This window comes from Tachysurus fulvidraco, chromosome 26 (genome assembly GCF_022655615.1).
Source record: "Tachysurus fulvidraco isolate hzauxx_2018 chromosome 26, HZAU_PFXX_2.0, whole genome shotgun sequence".
In the NCBI taxonomy this organism is placed as follows: domain Eukaryota; kingdom Metazoa; phylum Chordata; class Actinopteri; order Siluriformes; family Bagridae; genus Tachysurus; species Tachysurus fulvidraco.
The window spans coordinates 8,053,385-8,069,517 of record NC_062543.1 but is presented as its reverse complement, the minus strand read 5'-3'; the positions used below and the strand labels follow the sequence as shown (position 1 = coordinate 8,069,517).

The window sequence follows — 16,133 nt, the reverse complement described above, 5'->3', positions numbered from 1 at the left end:
TTTAACCACCAATGGTACTTTTTCCCAGGTCTACTGAAGTCGTCCAGCTCTCACCGAATATGAATGAGCTCTCGCTTTATCACTATAGGTGTGAAAGCATTATTACTGGATAGTAAACTCAGGATATTTAATATAAAATGTTAATAAGATTCAGCTTGTATGCTGCAAAACTCTGTTCTCTCTCTCCTCTCTCTCCCTCTACCTCTCATTCTTTTGATTTAGCTGGCAAAATGTTACCAGTTTGGTTGAAGCACTGGATTGTGCCTACCAGTGAAAATTGTTTGTATTGTATGTTCAGGAGTTAATTGTTCTAGCAGAAGGCTGCAGTGTACAATAGAGCTTACATCATACGTCTTTCATCATCTTACATACATTTGTTTATTTAGGAGAACCTGTTTTTTTCTAAAGTGGTGTTATTAGCCTAGTTAATGCTCACTAGTTATGAAAAATAAGGTCATTTTGCTAGCCTGCTGGAGTTCGGTAGATGTAATGTGCAGATTCTGTGTACTTCTGTCTTCTGTTTGTACAGGAAATAAAAAGTACACACGCACATGTACACGTACACACACACACAGCATTTTTTTTTTTGGCCAATAAGTACTACTGTCTCTTTTAATACATTTGTTTATAGTCTTTTTTTTTTTTTTTATTTCATGCTAGCTTTTAATTGAATATTTGCAGTTGCATTATTATTGTTACTGGAACATTTGCTACCAAATGTTTCTATTGTAATGATTACACTACCATATCTGAGACTTTAATAGCTGCATATACTATATTACAATGTAGGATTTTTAGATTTGTTAGTCATGGGATGGGTTTGGAAAGATTGCCAATTTTGGTCATTTGGTTCAGTAAACCCCTCTGTAGCTCCACCCCACCCCAGCAGTGTTTGCTCTGAAAACATAATGAATTAAATAGAGAAAAGAGAGAATTGTTCGACAGTTTGCATGTGACAGCGAGAAGGTCTCTTCATAAGAGACTAGCAATTAATATGTGGTGTTAACTGGAGTCAGGAGCGAGCTGGTGCCAAGCGCTCAGAGATGGCACATGCTGACTTTCTCTGTAGGCAAGAAATGGCACGAGAAGAGAAATATGGAGAGCAGTGTGAGTGTGTGGTTGTGTGCGTGCATATGCGTATGTGTGTATGTGTGAGCGAGAAAGAAAAAGAGAGAGAATGTGAGTGGGTGTGAGAAAAAAAAGAGACAAGTTTTTGCTGGGCCGAAAAAAGAAGAATGGAGATTCTTCTATTTCCATGTTTATTTTTATGTTTCTGTAGAAAACAATGAATGACTTTTTTCAGAAATAGTCTGGCATGAAATTGATTGTAAACTCCGAATTTAGCCAATCATCCGATGTTCAGTTTTGGCTGCAATGTAGCACACATGTAATGAATGTAACTATATAAGTTCATTCTGTCGTTGGATATTGCTGCCATTTAATACCTACAAAAAAAAGGAAAGCTCAGTGGGATCTTCTCAATGTAACACACACTAATTAGATCTTCTATTTCTCCAGTGCTTTTATGCACCTTGTTGCAGTATCTGCAGTATGATACTCTCTTCAATTCTGCTAAAGTATCTACAGTATATCTACAGCAAAGTGAATTATTTGTATACAGTATGACAATACAACCTGTTTTACTCTTCTTACAGCTGAAGGAAAAATGTTACGTACTCACAACTAAGCTAAATGCTCATAATACCACACATTTCTCTTATTGAGTTAATCGGGGCATCAGTGACTTTTTAGAAGCTGCCGATTGGCCAGTTATCATAATTAATAGTTAAATGCCTTTGTTACCATCGGAAAATCTAAACAACTCAACAAGTCCAGTTCCTCATTATGAGTGTACAACTGAAGGTACCATGAACATCCATACAAAAAATGTGTATCCGGTCCAAGGAATTTAAAATTAGCATAAATACTATATTATTCTTGAAAGACGTGCCAAATGATGCCTCTGAATGAGCAAACTTAAGTTTAATCTGAACCCCAAGATAACAACATATTCAATGGATGCCATTGAATGCCATTCAATGCCATCCTAGGCATTTCTAGGACTATTAAGAGAGTCTCAGTGGAAAGGGTGAAAATGGTGAGGCCTTCGTTTCGAAGACCACCATCCCGACTGTGAAGCATGGTGGAGGCAGCATGATGTCTCTAGTTGTTTTTCTTGAACAGGGACTGGTGGACCTCAGAAAATTGATAGCATCATGAGAAAAGGGGATTGTGATCAACCTCGTTTGGGATGAAGACAATTATACACGACTCACAATTACAAAAAGTGTCATGACAATAATATAACTTTACTGTGGATATTTAACAAGTACCAGGTGAACTTGCTTAACTTAACAAGCTTGTCTTGTAGCTACCATCAGACAGCGAGTTCTCACTGTGATGTGCAATGTGCAAGATCATTGGACTGCAACTGCTTGTAAAACTAATAGCTAACCTGGATATAAAGTCTAGTTGCTGGACTAGTTCTCAGGATGCAGTTAAGGGTTTTACACAAGGGTCTGCGCAACATTCACTCACACACTCTTGACTGGATTGCCTGAGAACTGTAGTCTGTTGCTGCACATGGGATATCAGAGTAAGATAACGTCAATGAGATGGCCAGTTCTGAGGCACTGCACACATATTTGGTGTTTGCCTTCACCTTCCATGAGATTCAGACACTGGTTTCATAAGGGAGGGTTTTGTAGCATGATTATTCATGGTTACCCACTTGGTATAGAAGTACAGCTACCCATCTGTTCACCTGTCCATCTATTTATCCATCCATTCTCTTTTACTACGTATCCTACACAGGGGAGCCTGAGGCTATCCCAGAGGACTTGGGGCACAATGTTGGGGACACCCTGGATGGGGTGGTTATCTATTACAGGTAACAATTGCAAAGGCACTACAGAAATGCTTGTCTTTATACTAAAGAAAGAAACTAGAGTACCCAGAGGAAGCCCCCAACCCCAGAGGTGCTAAGTATTAAGCCACTCTGTCCCTCAGCAGAGGCAAACCATGCAGCCTACAATGCCTCACTTTGGGCTAAGGGAAGAAACTGGACTAAAGGAAAATCTGAAGTACCCAGAGGTAACCTTCCAACCCCAGATGCAAGGCAGAAATGCTAATCTCTAAGCTATTGTGCTAAAGGCAATCCAACCCTGAATATTGTGTGACTGCATATCGACTTTACAACAGAAGAGGTGAGATATAAATGGAAATCCAGCTAAATTAGCAGGTCCAACAATAAACGGTGAATTTGTTAAGGAAAACCACCAAACACTTAATCATTTAGTCAGCGGGGAATGCGGAATATAAGAGAGAAGCCGTTAAGGGTGAAAAGCGATGAGGTGCAGTTTCTGCTCACTGTGTGCTGAATAGAACTTCACAGAGCACTTCAGTCCTGTTGAGATGAATGTCCTCAAACGGCAAGACGCCAGTGATGAGCTAATTGACTTTAGTGGAAGATCATCACAAATACACACGGGGCCTGGCGGTCAGACAGATGAAAAAAAGAATAATAATTTGGCAGCCACCTGCCAGAGGGCACAGCTAATGTTGTTGACGTAATCTAAGCAAGACTCAAAATAAAACAAGATGGCACACTAAGAGAAGTTCACTTGTTTCACAAAAATAGGTCATTTCAAGTGCTTGTTGAAGTTGATTGACATTTAAACTTAAGCTTGTTCATTTTTGAATGACACATACTTCTTAGAGATCATCAGCTTTCATTGACCCACATGTGGGCAGTGTTGTTGGTTTGAGGAGATCCGTCTGTGTGTGCGCTTGTGAGGGAGAGCATCTAAGAAAGGCTGCATGCTGATTTAGTTCTCACTAAACAGGAAGTAGGTGTCTCCTCTCGAGGTTGCCAAAATCAGACAGACAGGCCGAGAAAGAGACGGGGGACACACACAGCGAGCGAGTACACACAGCTTGTGTGGTCAGCCACAGAAAATCTACCTCCTGTTCTCTGCATTTAAAAAAAAAAAAAAAAAAACGCAGGACAGCATCTAATTTTTTTTTTTTTTAACCTGGGGCAAATGACAGAAAATAATGCAAAACAAGTGCAAATGAACTGTTCATGAGTATCACTGCTAAATGAAAACACACACGCAGGCACACACACACACACACACACACACACACACACACACACACACAAGCACACATGCATAAGTACAGCCTTCTATTCCTTCCCAACTGCATGGGCAGGAAATGCAGTTTATAAATAAGTCATTGAGTTCCTGCTTGGAGTTCTGACTGGAGAGGAAGGGAGGGAGACTCAAATACACACACACACACACACACACACACACACACACACACACACACACACACACACATGTCTGTCTTAATATCTTTGTGAAGACTTTTCATTATAATGACATAAGGATTAATCAATCCGATAATTTTTTAAGCTGCTTTTATTATTATTGTTGAACCTATACTTAAAGTCCCCACCAGGATAGTAAAACACGCCCACACACACCAACACTCTGATAAAGTTCTGTTTGTGGTAAAGCTGAACATATATTAGCATGTTGTTCTTGTTTTTGCACCGGAAGTTCTCCACATGGTTGAATATGTTGATTTTAATGTGTAGTCATGTGCGTGTCGTCTGTGCGTGTGCGTCTGTGCGTTTGCATCTGTGTGTGTGCATCTGTGTGTGTGCGTCTGTGTGTGTGCGTTTGTGTGTGTGCGTCTGTGTGTGTGCGTCTGTGCGTGTGCGTCTGTGTGTGCGTCTGTGCGTTTGCATCTGTGTCTGTGCGTCTGTGTGTGTGTCTGTGCGTCTGTGTGTGTATCTGTGTGTGTGTCTGTGTCTGTGTGTCTGTGTCTGTGTAGGTGGTGCTGGTTCTTTTGATGTCTATAGGTATCTTCATATGGAGTGTAAGCATAAATCTGTGTGTAGTGGAAACATTACATCTTGATCAGTGTGTCTGAGTGTTTGTGTGGGTGGCAGGTGTGGTGTGAGACTGCCTATTCTGCCTCTCCATAGTTGCTCACTCTTTCCTTGTTACACACACACAAACACGCATTGTTGAGTTTTAAGGTCCTTGGTAAATCCCCTAATGAATGTGTCGATATGGAGCAAGCTATTAGTCACATTAATTCCATGGCCATAACACTTAGCATCATTCGCAATACAGCAACGTCTTTATAGTGCACGTGCTTTAGTTGTATAGTTTAAAGGAATAGTCTTCCAGTATACGTGAAGATTAAGTAAACAAGCATTCATTTCTTTTCATTTCTTAATTCGAACAGATTACTGTATTTTGATCTTGTTTTATGGTTGGGGTCTCTATAAAACTCTGTTGCCCTGATCCAGATCACTGGAAACATCATTGTCACATTTCAACTACGTAGAAAACTTTCTAATTTAATGTAGCTTGTATTATTGAATTTCTGTAATAACATGGTGCTGAGGCAGCTAGATGTATGGACACATACCCTTTATTTGGTATAATCCAATAAACGCAGCTAGACTTCATAGTGGGGGGTTTGATCACAGGCAGTTAGGGAGGGGGGGGGCAAATCCATACTTATTAAGGACTAAGCTAGGTGTGAGGAAGACAGGAGCCACACAGCTGACCTGAATGGTGCTTCATCAGAATTTTATAGGAATAACATTTACATGACTGAGTCACTAGAGTTCTTCCACTTTCACACATTGTGTGTCTTCATGAAGCGCATCTGGAATCGGAACCTTCACGACCCGTGGGACCAGAACATTCACAGGAATGGGTGGAGTTTTCTTTCTTTTCTTTGTGCAGCATATGTGGCAGTTTACTTTTGCTGGCACGGCTCTGTGCAATGTCTTTGCGACATTCATTAATTCCTTAACAGTATCTGCTTTATTCTGGACTGGTATGGTCTGGTTTAGGTGATTAAATTAGCTATACTTTGGGATAAAACCAGTAGATTCTTTAAAAAAATATATTACAGACAGGTATAGAAATCATAACAGGAGCAGGCGTTTATGCTAGCTGTTCAAGCATAAAATTAGGCAGTGCATACTAATGTCACATGACCAAGCATGAACATACATATGCATCTTATAATCAGTGTAAACAACAGGAAATTCAATGCAAGACATAAAAAAATCTTTCTTATAACTGAAAATAATTGAATTTTTTTAACAAGAGTCCAAGAATTTGTACCTCTTTTTAAGGTGTACGTGTAAAATATTTCTGAATTTCTTTGTCATCTTACACTCCACCACAGTGGTTTTAAAGCTCATATAAATGTAGACAGTGCTTTTGTAGTTTTTCATAAGTATGCCACAGTACCGAGATGCCGCAAACGCTAACATTTATAGCTATTCTCTTCAACCACTAACAACCCCAACAGAGTGAAAAAAACCACGCCTCAGACTGAAAGACAACAGAGCTCTGACTAATTTTATATCAGACTTGTGGTATTATAATAATGAATTTGTTTATACTGATCGAAAATATCAGATAAGTCGACAGCCAGTGTGCTGGTAAAAAGGGTTAATCATACTTAGCATGAACTGCTAACTGAAGTTCTCTGCGTTCTTCGGTCATAAGTCGTGTCAACATTGCTTAGCAACTTGTGATATTTCTTCAGAAGTTGAAATTTATTCACAGGAGTGGGTCGAATTTCTAGATTTGCATAATATTTATTTATAAACTAGACAAGAGAGAGAATAAAAGAGTATTTGACAGTTCCATAAAAAAAAAATCCAATGTATCAGTGGTTTAATTTAAACATATCATTCTGTAATCTGTGATAAGCAGTTAACATTGCTAGCAGTAGCTTCTGTATTATAATGTGTGAAAGGTGGAGTATGTGCTGATATGTGGCTGTAAAATCAACCTTAGCTGTATGTCATGTTCTCGCATGTGAAACTATAGGTGTGTGTTCGTAACTGCATATGTGTAATAGTTTATATGTTTCTATGAGGTTTTTGACCGTGTGCATATTTGTGTATGTGAAAGTTCAGTGGTGGAAACTTGGTTGAAAATGTGTGTTTTTATACATCTGGCCATATGGCCGTCTATCAGGGGCGTTACATCCATCCCAGAATGCATTGAGGCAGCATGGAACGATGTGCTTGAGGGAGAGTTGGCGAATGCCTGGCTAAATATAGAACAACTGAGCATGAACTCTGACCTGAGTGGCTTCAGCATACACACACACAGACACACATGCACACATACAGACTAAGCTTCCACAGTGTCTGAATAAAGGCCCACACAAAATGAATCAATGGAGATCATGTGCAGTTGCACAATCAGTGCTGGCTCATAGTGTCTCGATTGCAGCATTCATTGTGTTCAGAGTTGAACATTCTGAATATTTAAGACATAGGGATTTTTTTGGGTATTATCTTGTTGAAATATGTGGGAGCAACAGTTTGTCATAGGTTAGCAAATATGAAAATTGTTGTGTTGATTTGAACGGTCTTATCTGTCCTCTTTGCTTTTTCGTATGTTTTTCTAGCAAGTTAGCAAACACTAATACTGGCTAGCTTGCCTCGAGTCTGGTATTTTAGAAACCGCTGATTTCCTGGCATTTTCACACACAATTAAACTTGGCAGTGAAATTAAACAGAACACCATGAAAAAATAAACTGTCACTGAGCGACAATTTTGTAGGTGGAAAGATGAACAGAGGACAGAGGAGAGTGACTAAACTGGGTCGAGCTTAGTGACTTGGTAACTCGCATGACTACTCTCTACACCAGTGGTGAGCAGAAAAGCATCTCAGAATGAACACGATGCTGAACCATGAGGCGGATGGACAACAGCAGAAGACCATAAGTTTCCACTCCTTCCAGTGAAGAAGAGAAATTGGAAGCTACAGTGGGCACAGATTCCCCAAAAATAGACAGGTGAAGATTGGAAAGAGCATGACGCATGAAGAATAAGCTTAGAAACCCTGCAGAGAAATCTCACATCCATTGCCTGTACTTCAAATCTGTACTACCCATACCTTGTGATCAGAGGTGAGGCTCTAGAGATGCAGATTGACCAGTAAACAAAGCATTTTGTCTGCAAGTTATGTTTCTACTTTGTATTTAATGAATATTCTAGTGTGTATCTGAGCTCCACTTCATATCGTACAAAGAGCCAGTCTACAAATAACAGGAATGCTACCCATAGTCCTTGAGCACCGTTCCACCTTGGTTACATCTTGATATTCTGTCCTCGAAATCCACAAGAGTGCAGACGAATGGAATTCGACAGCCTTAGATGATATTAAATGATTTTGACTTGGCACCAAGAAAACAGGCACAGCTGAGACCTTGTCAAAGTAAACTGGCTTATGTACTCAAGGCTATGTCAGAGAGAGTTTGTGCTCCCTGTAAGGTTTAGCCAGACTCATTTAACAGATCTGATGGTAAAACTTTATGAAAGATACAAGAAGCTAGTTTTTCCCCTGTTACTGAAGGGTTACTGACGGTTACAACCTCAGAGCCGGGCCTTACTCCAGCTTCCTAACCTAAAATAAAAAAGATTTCCTAAAGAAATCTGTTGTAGGCTGATTTGCATCTCTAAATTTTCTGTGTAAATGAGTGTGTGATTGTGTGTGTGTGTGTGTGTGTGTGTGTGTGAGACACAGTTTAGATATTTTGGGGATCTTGGTTTATTCAAAACATTTAGTTTTTAATATTGTCTGATTATAGCAATTTGTGGCTTAGCTTGAACTGAATCTTTTTAGTCGTATATTTCTTCATTAAAAATATTGTGTTTGTACACTGTATGTTTAGTCACAATAATATCTCAATACAAAAACATTATTTTCCCAGTAAAAAAAAAAGAGAATCCACTAAGAAGTCAGGTAGTTAACTAGCGAACCAGTCTACTAATGTAATAGGCTAAGAAAAATGACGTTCATTTTTTCTTTTATGAAAAGAATCCAGCAAACCATTTAAATATGACATGAATCCCAAATGTGACATTTTAACAAGGGGGCAGATGTTTTTTTTTTTTTTTTTTTTTTTGTAATAACCTTAGAGATCATATCATGTTGCATCTATCCTCATATTGAACCACATGGACAAAAGAGCTGATGATCATAACTCACCGTGCATTTCTGCCTGCTGTCAATGAGCACATTGCTTGTGATTAAATCAATAACATGGTGCACTTCTGACAGACACCAGGCTGGGCTGAGAGCAGGCTAAAAGCTTCACATTATCCAGTCCAAGTAAAAGTAAAAGTACATACAGTAAAGTTTTTTCCAGTCTTCTACAGTATACTGACTCTTTTTTTCATTTGTGGTGAGAAACGATCTGAATGCGGGTGGTGTGTTATTCTGATTACAAAACATTTCCTGTCTTTTGTTCTACGAATATTGTGCATCGGGTTAAGTTGTGTGTGTGTGTGTGTGTGTGTGTGTGTGTGTGTGTGTGTGTGTGTGTGTGTGTGTGTGTGTGTGTGTGTGTGTGTGTGTGTGTGTGTGTGTGTTGTGTATGTAGACCAATGCAAGTTTTAAGCGGTGGTGTTCCCAAATCGTTTTATTCCTGGCCTGCCTTATTTTCTCTTGCCATTAAAGCTCATGTTACCACTCCAGATTACTGCTCCTTGGGTGGGGTGGACTACATATTCTCCTTCACTTCATGCTGCTCTGGACTGAATTGTGAATTCTGGATGTTGTAGTTCAGGATGTGGGTGTTCCTGTAGAATTCTGGGTAGAGTAGTTCAAATCAATGTTTTATGGATTTCTGGGTAATGTAGTGTAATGTCGTATACAGTAGTTTGAGTATGTTTTTGTAGGTTTCAGTCCTGCAAGTCTTTCCACATTATATAAATAGTTCAGTTGTGCAATGAACATTAGATTGCCTGCAGTGCATCTTGGGAAATGTATTTTTCCCCACAGTAATTCTGTCCTGTAAGCGTTATCTACAGAGCTGCTGCTGCTCTGGCTCCCCTGAGCACTGGTGAGCCTACGTGATTTTTAGAGCTTTTATAAAAAGACACTAATTAGATTTGAGGCTGTAATTTTATAAGCTGCAAGTGAGGAAGAGAAAAAGACTCTCGGTGTCAGCTGACTTGTGAGCAAATGGGCAGTTTAGAGAAACCTCCTATTGGATTATATGCAATTATACTGCCCAGACAAGCACGATTATCTTTCACAGGAGAGTATTACAGACAATTAGGCTGTACTCTTTATATGTTCACATGCTCAAGTATGATTCATATTTATGTTGCCTTTTCCCTTATAATTATGGATCTGCCAAGACTTGAAAGAAAGATGATGATGATGATGATGATGATGATGATGATGTGTGTGTGTGTGTGTGTGTGTGTGTGTGTGTGTTGGCTGCGTCTTCCCCTATGGCCTACCACGAACCGTCTCTCTGTGTGTCCGTATGTGCTTGTGTGTGTGCTCGTGTGTAAAAGAGTGTGTGAGAGCACACGTGTGAGTGTCTAGTCAGGCATAGGTCTCCCTAATGTGGACCATATGTGTCACATCAGCCCTAATTATACCCTTTTTAGAAACCCTGCTATGCTCTACTCAGACACTATAGCTCATTTCATGAGTTTATGAAAAAGATTTAACCCTCTGACACATTTCCTTTGTGGTCAGCAGTCTCTTCACATCACTCAGAGCAAAATCAACCCCCCCCCCCCCCCCCAAGCAGAAATGCTCACTGCTACAAAACGGCTTAAAGCCAAAAATAAAAAATAAAATAAAAATCCTGTGCTCAGCCAATCCAATCACCTGGATCAGTTAACTTAGAAATTGGATCATTTTTCAGAGATTGGCTTTCCTATATGAGTCAGCTATGTCCTGTAATGTCACAGTGCAGAATGTGACTGATGTTTCTGTTCTGTTTCATTTTCAGATTAGGACAAAAATCTAAGCCTTTTTATAGAAATATTCTGTGTATACTGTAGGTAAATAAACCTGAAGTCCTTATCTGTCTTTGTTCGCGTGTCTGCTTTATGTGTGAAACTACATCTGTCCTACACTCCATATATACTGCTGTCCAGAAGTATTGACCGTCAGAAAAAAATAACACCGTTAAGGTGAATCGTAAAAAAACTCTAGCGATTTTACTTCAGAAGAAACTTTTTATCTGGTCTGGACAAATAAATATCTAAATAAATAAATAATAGTATTTGCTCTGTCTGTCTTTTTTTTCTTTTCTTTTCTTTTTTTTTTGGATTAGACTTTTATTCTGGATTGCAAACTAGATTAATGGACGATGCTGATGCTGTAGTCGCATGACTCCAAATAGACAATTGAACCTTTTAAACTTCCGTAATGTTGAGGTGATTGGCATACAATGTGTGAATTAGGCAAGGCAAGAGCAAAGCAAAAAAAAGCAACAAAAACTCAGTAGAGAATCCCAGGATGATGAGGATTACCACAAGATGAATAAGCTTGGTAACAATGACACTTAGTGCTTGGTTTGAAAAAGTCTCATGTAAAAAGTCAGTGGCTTTGTGAGGCTTATTAAGACTTCGGAGCCCCTGAAGATTTACATTTACAGCCCTTATCCAGAGCGACTTACTTTTTATCTTGTTTTTTTTTTAAGTTTGGGGATTGTTTTATGTGATGGTCAAGTATAAGACATTATTCAGTTTTTTGTGATTGTTGCTACCAAAAAAGCTTGAAGGTACGATTCAAATGTGATATACTTTAGTGCTTTTTTTAAATGGAAAACTATTGAATTGCAAGCACAGGGTTTATCTTTTAAACTCCTACCAGTGAAGACACACTTTCTATTATAGCTGCAGCTCAATGCACATGAACTGCAGTGAACTTTGGCAGAATGTGTGTTGAGATGACATTACATGACTTGTCTTGGCCCAAATCACAAAATCCTAAAGGGGCTGATTATGAATTCTGCAAAATCCCAGGATATTTCCAGTTCAAATCCTGTTTTCTGCTGCCAGGAGTTTGAGACCTGGCAAAGCTTAAAATGATTCAATTCAATTCAAAAAATGAGTCATACATACTTGTAAATCAACACAATAATGTGTACGGAGCATCTCAGCTGAGATACTTACCCCTTACTGCAACTATGAAGGTGCCTTTGTCCTGATTGTTTGGATGTTGGTGGTTTATATTATTTATTTTTTCCTCCTGTGTACAGAGCCTACTGCATACCAGAATTTAACTTCTACATAGATGTTTAATTGTATTTTCATTAAATGTGACTTTCATTAATAATAAATAAAATAAAATCCCTGGGTCCGACTTTAAAGGACAAACTGTATGGCATCGTTTTATTAGGGTAACCTTGAAGTGAGTGTTCAGTACAGATTGAAGAGTATAAATTCTTTTTATATATGTGTATATATATATATATATATATATATATATATATATATATATATATATATATATATATATATATATATATATATATATATATGACAGTGTGATGATGATGGTGACTTCATGTTTGATTTGTATCATACTCTTACTCAGATGAGGTATGCCTGTTATCTTATCTTAACTTCCTGAGCACTTGTGTTCTGATAAACATCCTCCGGAAAAGAGACTATTGATTTTGTGACCAGCACAGGAATGGAACTGATCTCTCTCTCTCTCTCTCTCTCTCTCTCTCTCTCTCTCTCTCTCTCTCTCTCTCTCTCTCTCTCTCTCTCTCCCTCTCTCCCTATCTTTCTCTCTCTCTCTCTCCCCTCAGGCTAAAAGCGCTGGTTTCGACCGGTGGCAGAAATGTACAAGCGGCCTGTGACTGGTGAGTAATCTCAGAACCCAGAAACAGATTTTCAAAATAATGATCACATCATAGAGGGTTGTTTCTGATGTACGATTTGTTGTTAAACACAGCAGTAAACACAGACTTGGTTAGCAATGAGTGCTAATCATGTACATAGAGAGAAGTGTAGCTTATATTGTGACACAGCTAACGATCATATCTTACAAAAAAGTACCAGAACATTTTTTTAACAGCAAAGTCTATGTGAAATATATAATAGACTATGATGAAGGAAAAAAACAATCTGATATTAAAGTCGTATTAAAGCACCTGTAACAAATGTAAGCTAGTATACTAATAGGTAGTTTACTAGCTGTTTAGCAGGGCAGAAGGATGTAGGCATGTTTTGCAATTGTGTATTTGTCTATTCATCAATCCTGCATATTTTAATAAGGGTAAAGTTGTAGAAATGTGTCTAGATCAGAAGTTTAATCAAGAAAATGTAATAAGACAGCCTCACAAGCTAATTCACCAGCTAATTTTCCCTCATGTTGTATCATTTGCACTGTTAAGTTTCCCTTATGAGGATTCTTTCCAGAAATTTCTTTCCATTTAAATCACTTAGATCTATGTAAGCATCTTCCTCAGAAACAGATCCTGCAATCGTTTGCCCAGAACATTACTACTAATGACTGCTCAGTGGAATTTTGAGTCATATCTTGTACATGAAGCAGGATTTGAATAACGTCAGTCCAAACTTTTTGGATGCTGTTGTTGAGCTCGGTTCAGATTTCAGATTTTCTGCAGCAAAATCAATAAAATCCTAACAGAGGTCCCCATCACTGTACAGTAGCTGTCACAGTTCATTTATTTAAAGTTCTACCTGCGTTTCCTTTGTTCCCTGGCTTTCTACTGCCCTCTGCTGAGACGCACTGCTTCTCTTACGTTCATGAAATGAGTGAAATCCTTTGAATTTCACAGTTCGTTTAAAACTTTTTACAAGTACACTGGATATTTTCAATCAGTTTAAACAAATAAATGATATTATATCTTATAACTATATCTTATATATTAGGACACTGTTGGATTTCAGTGCGAGACATTTTTACCTCTGTTTTTAATCTTACACCGACTTGTAGTGGTTAACGATAACGCCTTTAAATTTCAGATGCTTATGGATAAGCACTTGGGACATCTCAGAGAGCAGAAATAGATTTGCTTTCTCTATTTACATTGAAGACATAAACATTTGTGGAGTATTTTTGGGATATTTTGTGTAAATATGTTGCACCTAATAGAACAGGTAAAAACAGAAATGTTTATGAAAATGTAAAAATTCTAGAATCCTTACTTATGAGCCACTGTGAAGTGTGACAAAAAAAAAAAAAAAAGAAAGAAATTCAATGGACACAACAAAACAGGCATCTGCCAAAACTGTAAAATTCATGTTTTAATATATTAATCCAGTAGTTGCATTTTCTCTTTCTGCTTGCAGGTTATTCTCTCATGTGGATGACCCATTTCTTGATGACCCCTTACCAAGGGAGTTTGTGTTGTACCTACGCCCGAGCGGGCCGCTGCTCCATCAGCTTACTCAGTTCTGGCAGCAGAGTCGCACCATGTGTGGCAAGAACAAAGCTCATAACATCTTCCCCCACATCACTCTCTGCCAGTTCTTCATGGTCAGACTCATTTACTGTTGCTTTTAAAAAGATTTGTTCTAATGAAATACACTAGAAAGATATGTGGACACTAGGGGTGGCACGGTACATGAAAAAACACCCGAACCGTTCGGTTCGCATGTCTCGGTTCGGTTCGTGTGTGCGCGCACGGTTCGACGCATGCGCAATGTAGCCCTGTGCTCAGTTTCGTCTCAGACAGTTTTGCGCGAGAGATAATGAAGGCTGTCTGGAGTTGGCGGATGCGCCCGCGTCGTTCAAATCCGGTGTGTGGGAACATTTTGGATTTCATGTTACTTACGATGACAACGGAAATAAAACAGTAGATAGAACTGCGACTGTGTGCAAGCATTGTGCAAAATGCATTCAATATGCTAATGGAAACACTTCTAACATGACAGTTGTGTTAAGATGGTTAAACTTATGCTTGACTTTATGATTATGGCCTTTGCTATTGTTAAAGCCTCATTATATTATGTTATTACATTATATTACATATTTATGTTTAAAATATTTTGACTTGTTTAAAAGACAGAGCTTGTAAGAGTTCCTCTCTTTTTCTTAAATTTTTTTTTGTAAGAGCTACACTGAAGTTGGCAGTTTGATAAATGCAAGTTAATTTCAGTCTTTGTGTGCTAAAAGACTGAAATTAACTTTCTGTAGAGATAACAATACACATTCTCCTTTTTTTGCCAAATAAAAAAGCATGTATCATCAATGTTTTCTCTCTTGCTGTATCAAAATCTCACCAAGCTTTTACTCAGAGATGGTCCCAATAATGTGCTTAAAGTCAAGTCAAATTCAGTTAGTGCATAATTACATTACAAAAATGTTAATACTGTATCCTAAATTGTGGATAATTAATAAGCTAAAAATCAAATGCTGAAGGAAATTTCTTGAGTGTTGAAGATTAAAAGAAAAAATAACAACAAGAACCGTACAGAACCAAAAACCGTGACCCTAAAACCGTGATACGAACCTAACTGTGGGTTCTGTGAACCGTGCCACCCCTAGTGGACTCATGACCAAGAACATTAGTGAGATCAGGCACTGATGTTGGATGAGGATAACTGGCATGTAAACGATGTTCAAGTTCATCCCTAAAGTGTTCATTGAGGTTGAGGTCAGGGCTCGAGTCCTCCAGAGCAACCTTGGCACAGCATGTCTTTATGGACTTTTCTTTGTGCACAGGAGCATTGTCGTGCCGGAACAGGTTTGGTCCTCTTTGCTGGAATGAAGGGGAAATAATTCAGACATTCTAGAAGATTTGTGGCAGCTGTTTAGGGAAAGCTTACATAGAGTATGAATACGAGAGTTAAGGTGTCTATGCACTTTTAGGCTGGCTACACACTAGACAATTTTCAAATCTTAACAGAATTTAAAAATGTGGGAGACCACAGACATGAGAACCGTAACAGATTTTTAACATTATAATCCTCCGAATGCACTCACTAGTCGATTTGACACCACACCTGACGTTTGTAGTAATGATTCCTGAGACAGGGTGGTAACACTTCCCATGCTGCTTGCTCTCATTGGCTATTGTGTGTGTTCCATCGGAGCCTCCCTGATCAGATTTGAGATCGGGCGACTCTGTCTTGGAGCAGAAATATAATCGTACTTACACCACACGCTGGACGATTTAGACAAATTAGTTGCGACAAGCCTTGAATAGGACCACGGCCCCACTCTCACTGTACCTGCACTACACATTAATACAGCCAGCTCCAGAATTCTAAAAAAAGAAAAAGGTGGTAAACTGAAATACATGTTTTTTTTTTTTAAAGAAAATCAAAAATATTGTT

At 38.6% G+C, this 16,133-nt stretch overlaps 1 protein-coding gene across 3 annotated transcripts in view; it reads left to right on the top strand.

Moving 5' to 3' along the window:
• ubash3ba (ubiquitin associated and SH3 domain containing Ba) overlaps positions 1 to 16,133 on the top strand; it is a 45,425-nt gene that overhangs the window by 14,952 nt on the left and 14,340 nt on the right. For all 3 annotated transcript variants that reach the window (XM_027165360.2, XM_027165361.2, XM_047809211.1), the window contains exons 2-3: positions 12,635 to 12,688; positions 14,145 to 14,331. In XM_027165360.2, coding sequence (XP_027021161.1) covers positions 12,635 to 12,688; positions 14,145 to 14,331 — 241 coding nt within the window. The remainder of the gene's footprint in view (positions 1 to 12,634; positions 12,689 to 14,144; positions 14,332 to 16,133) is intronic.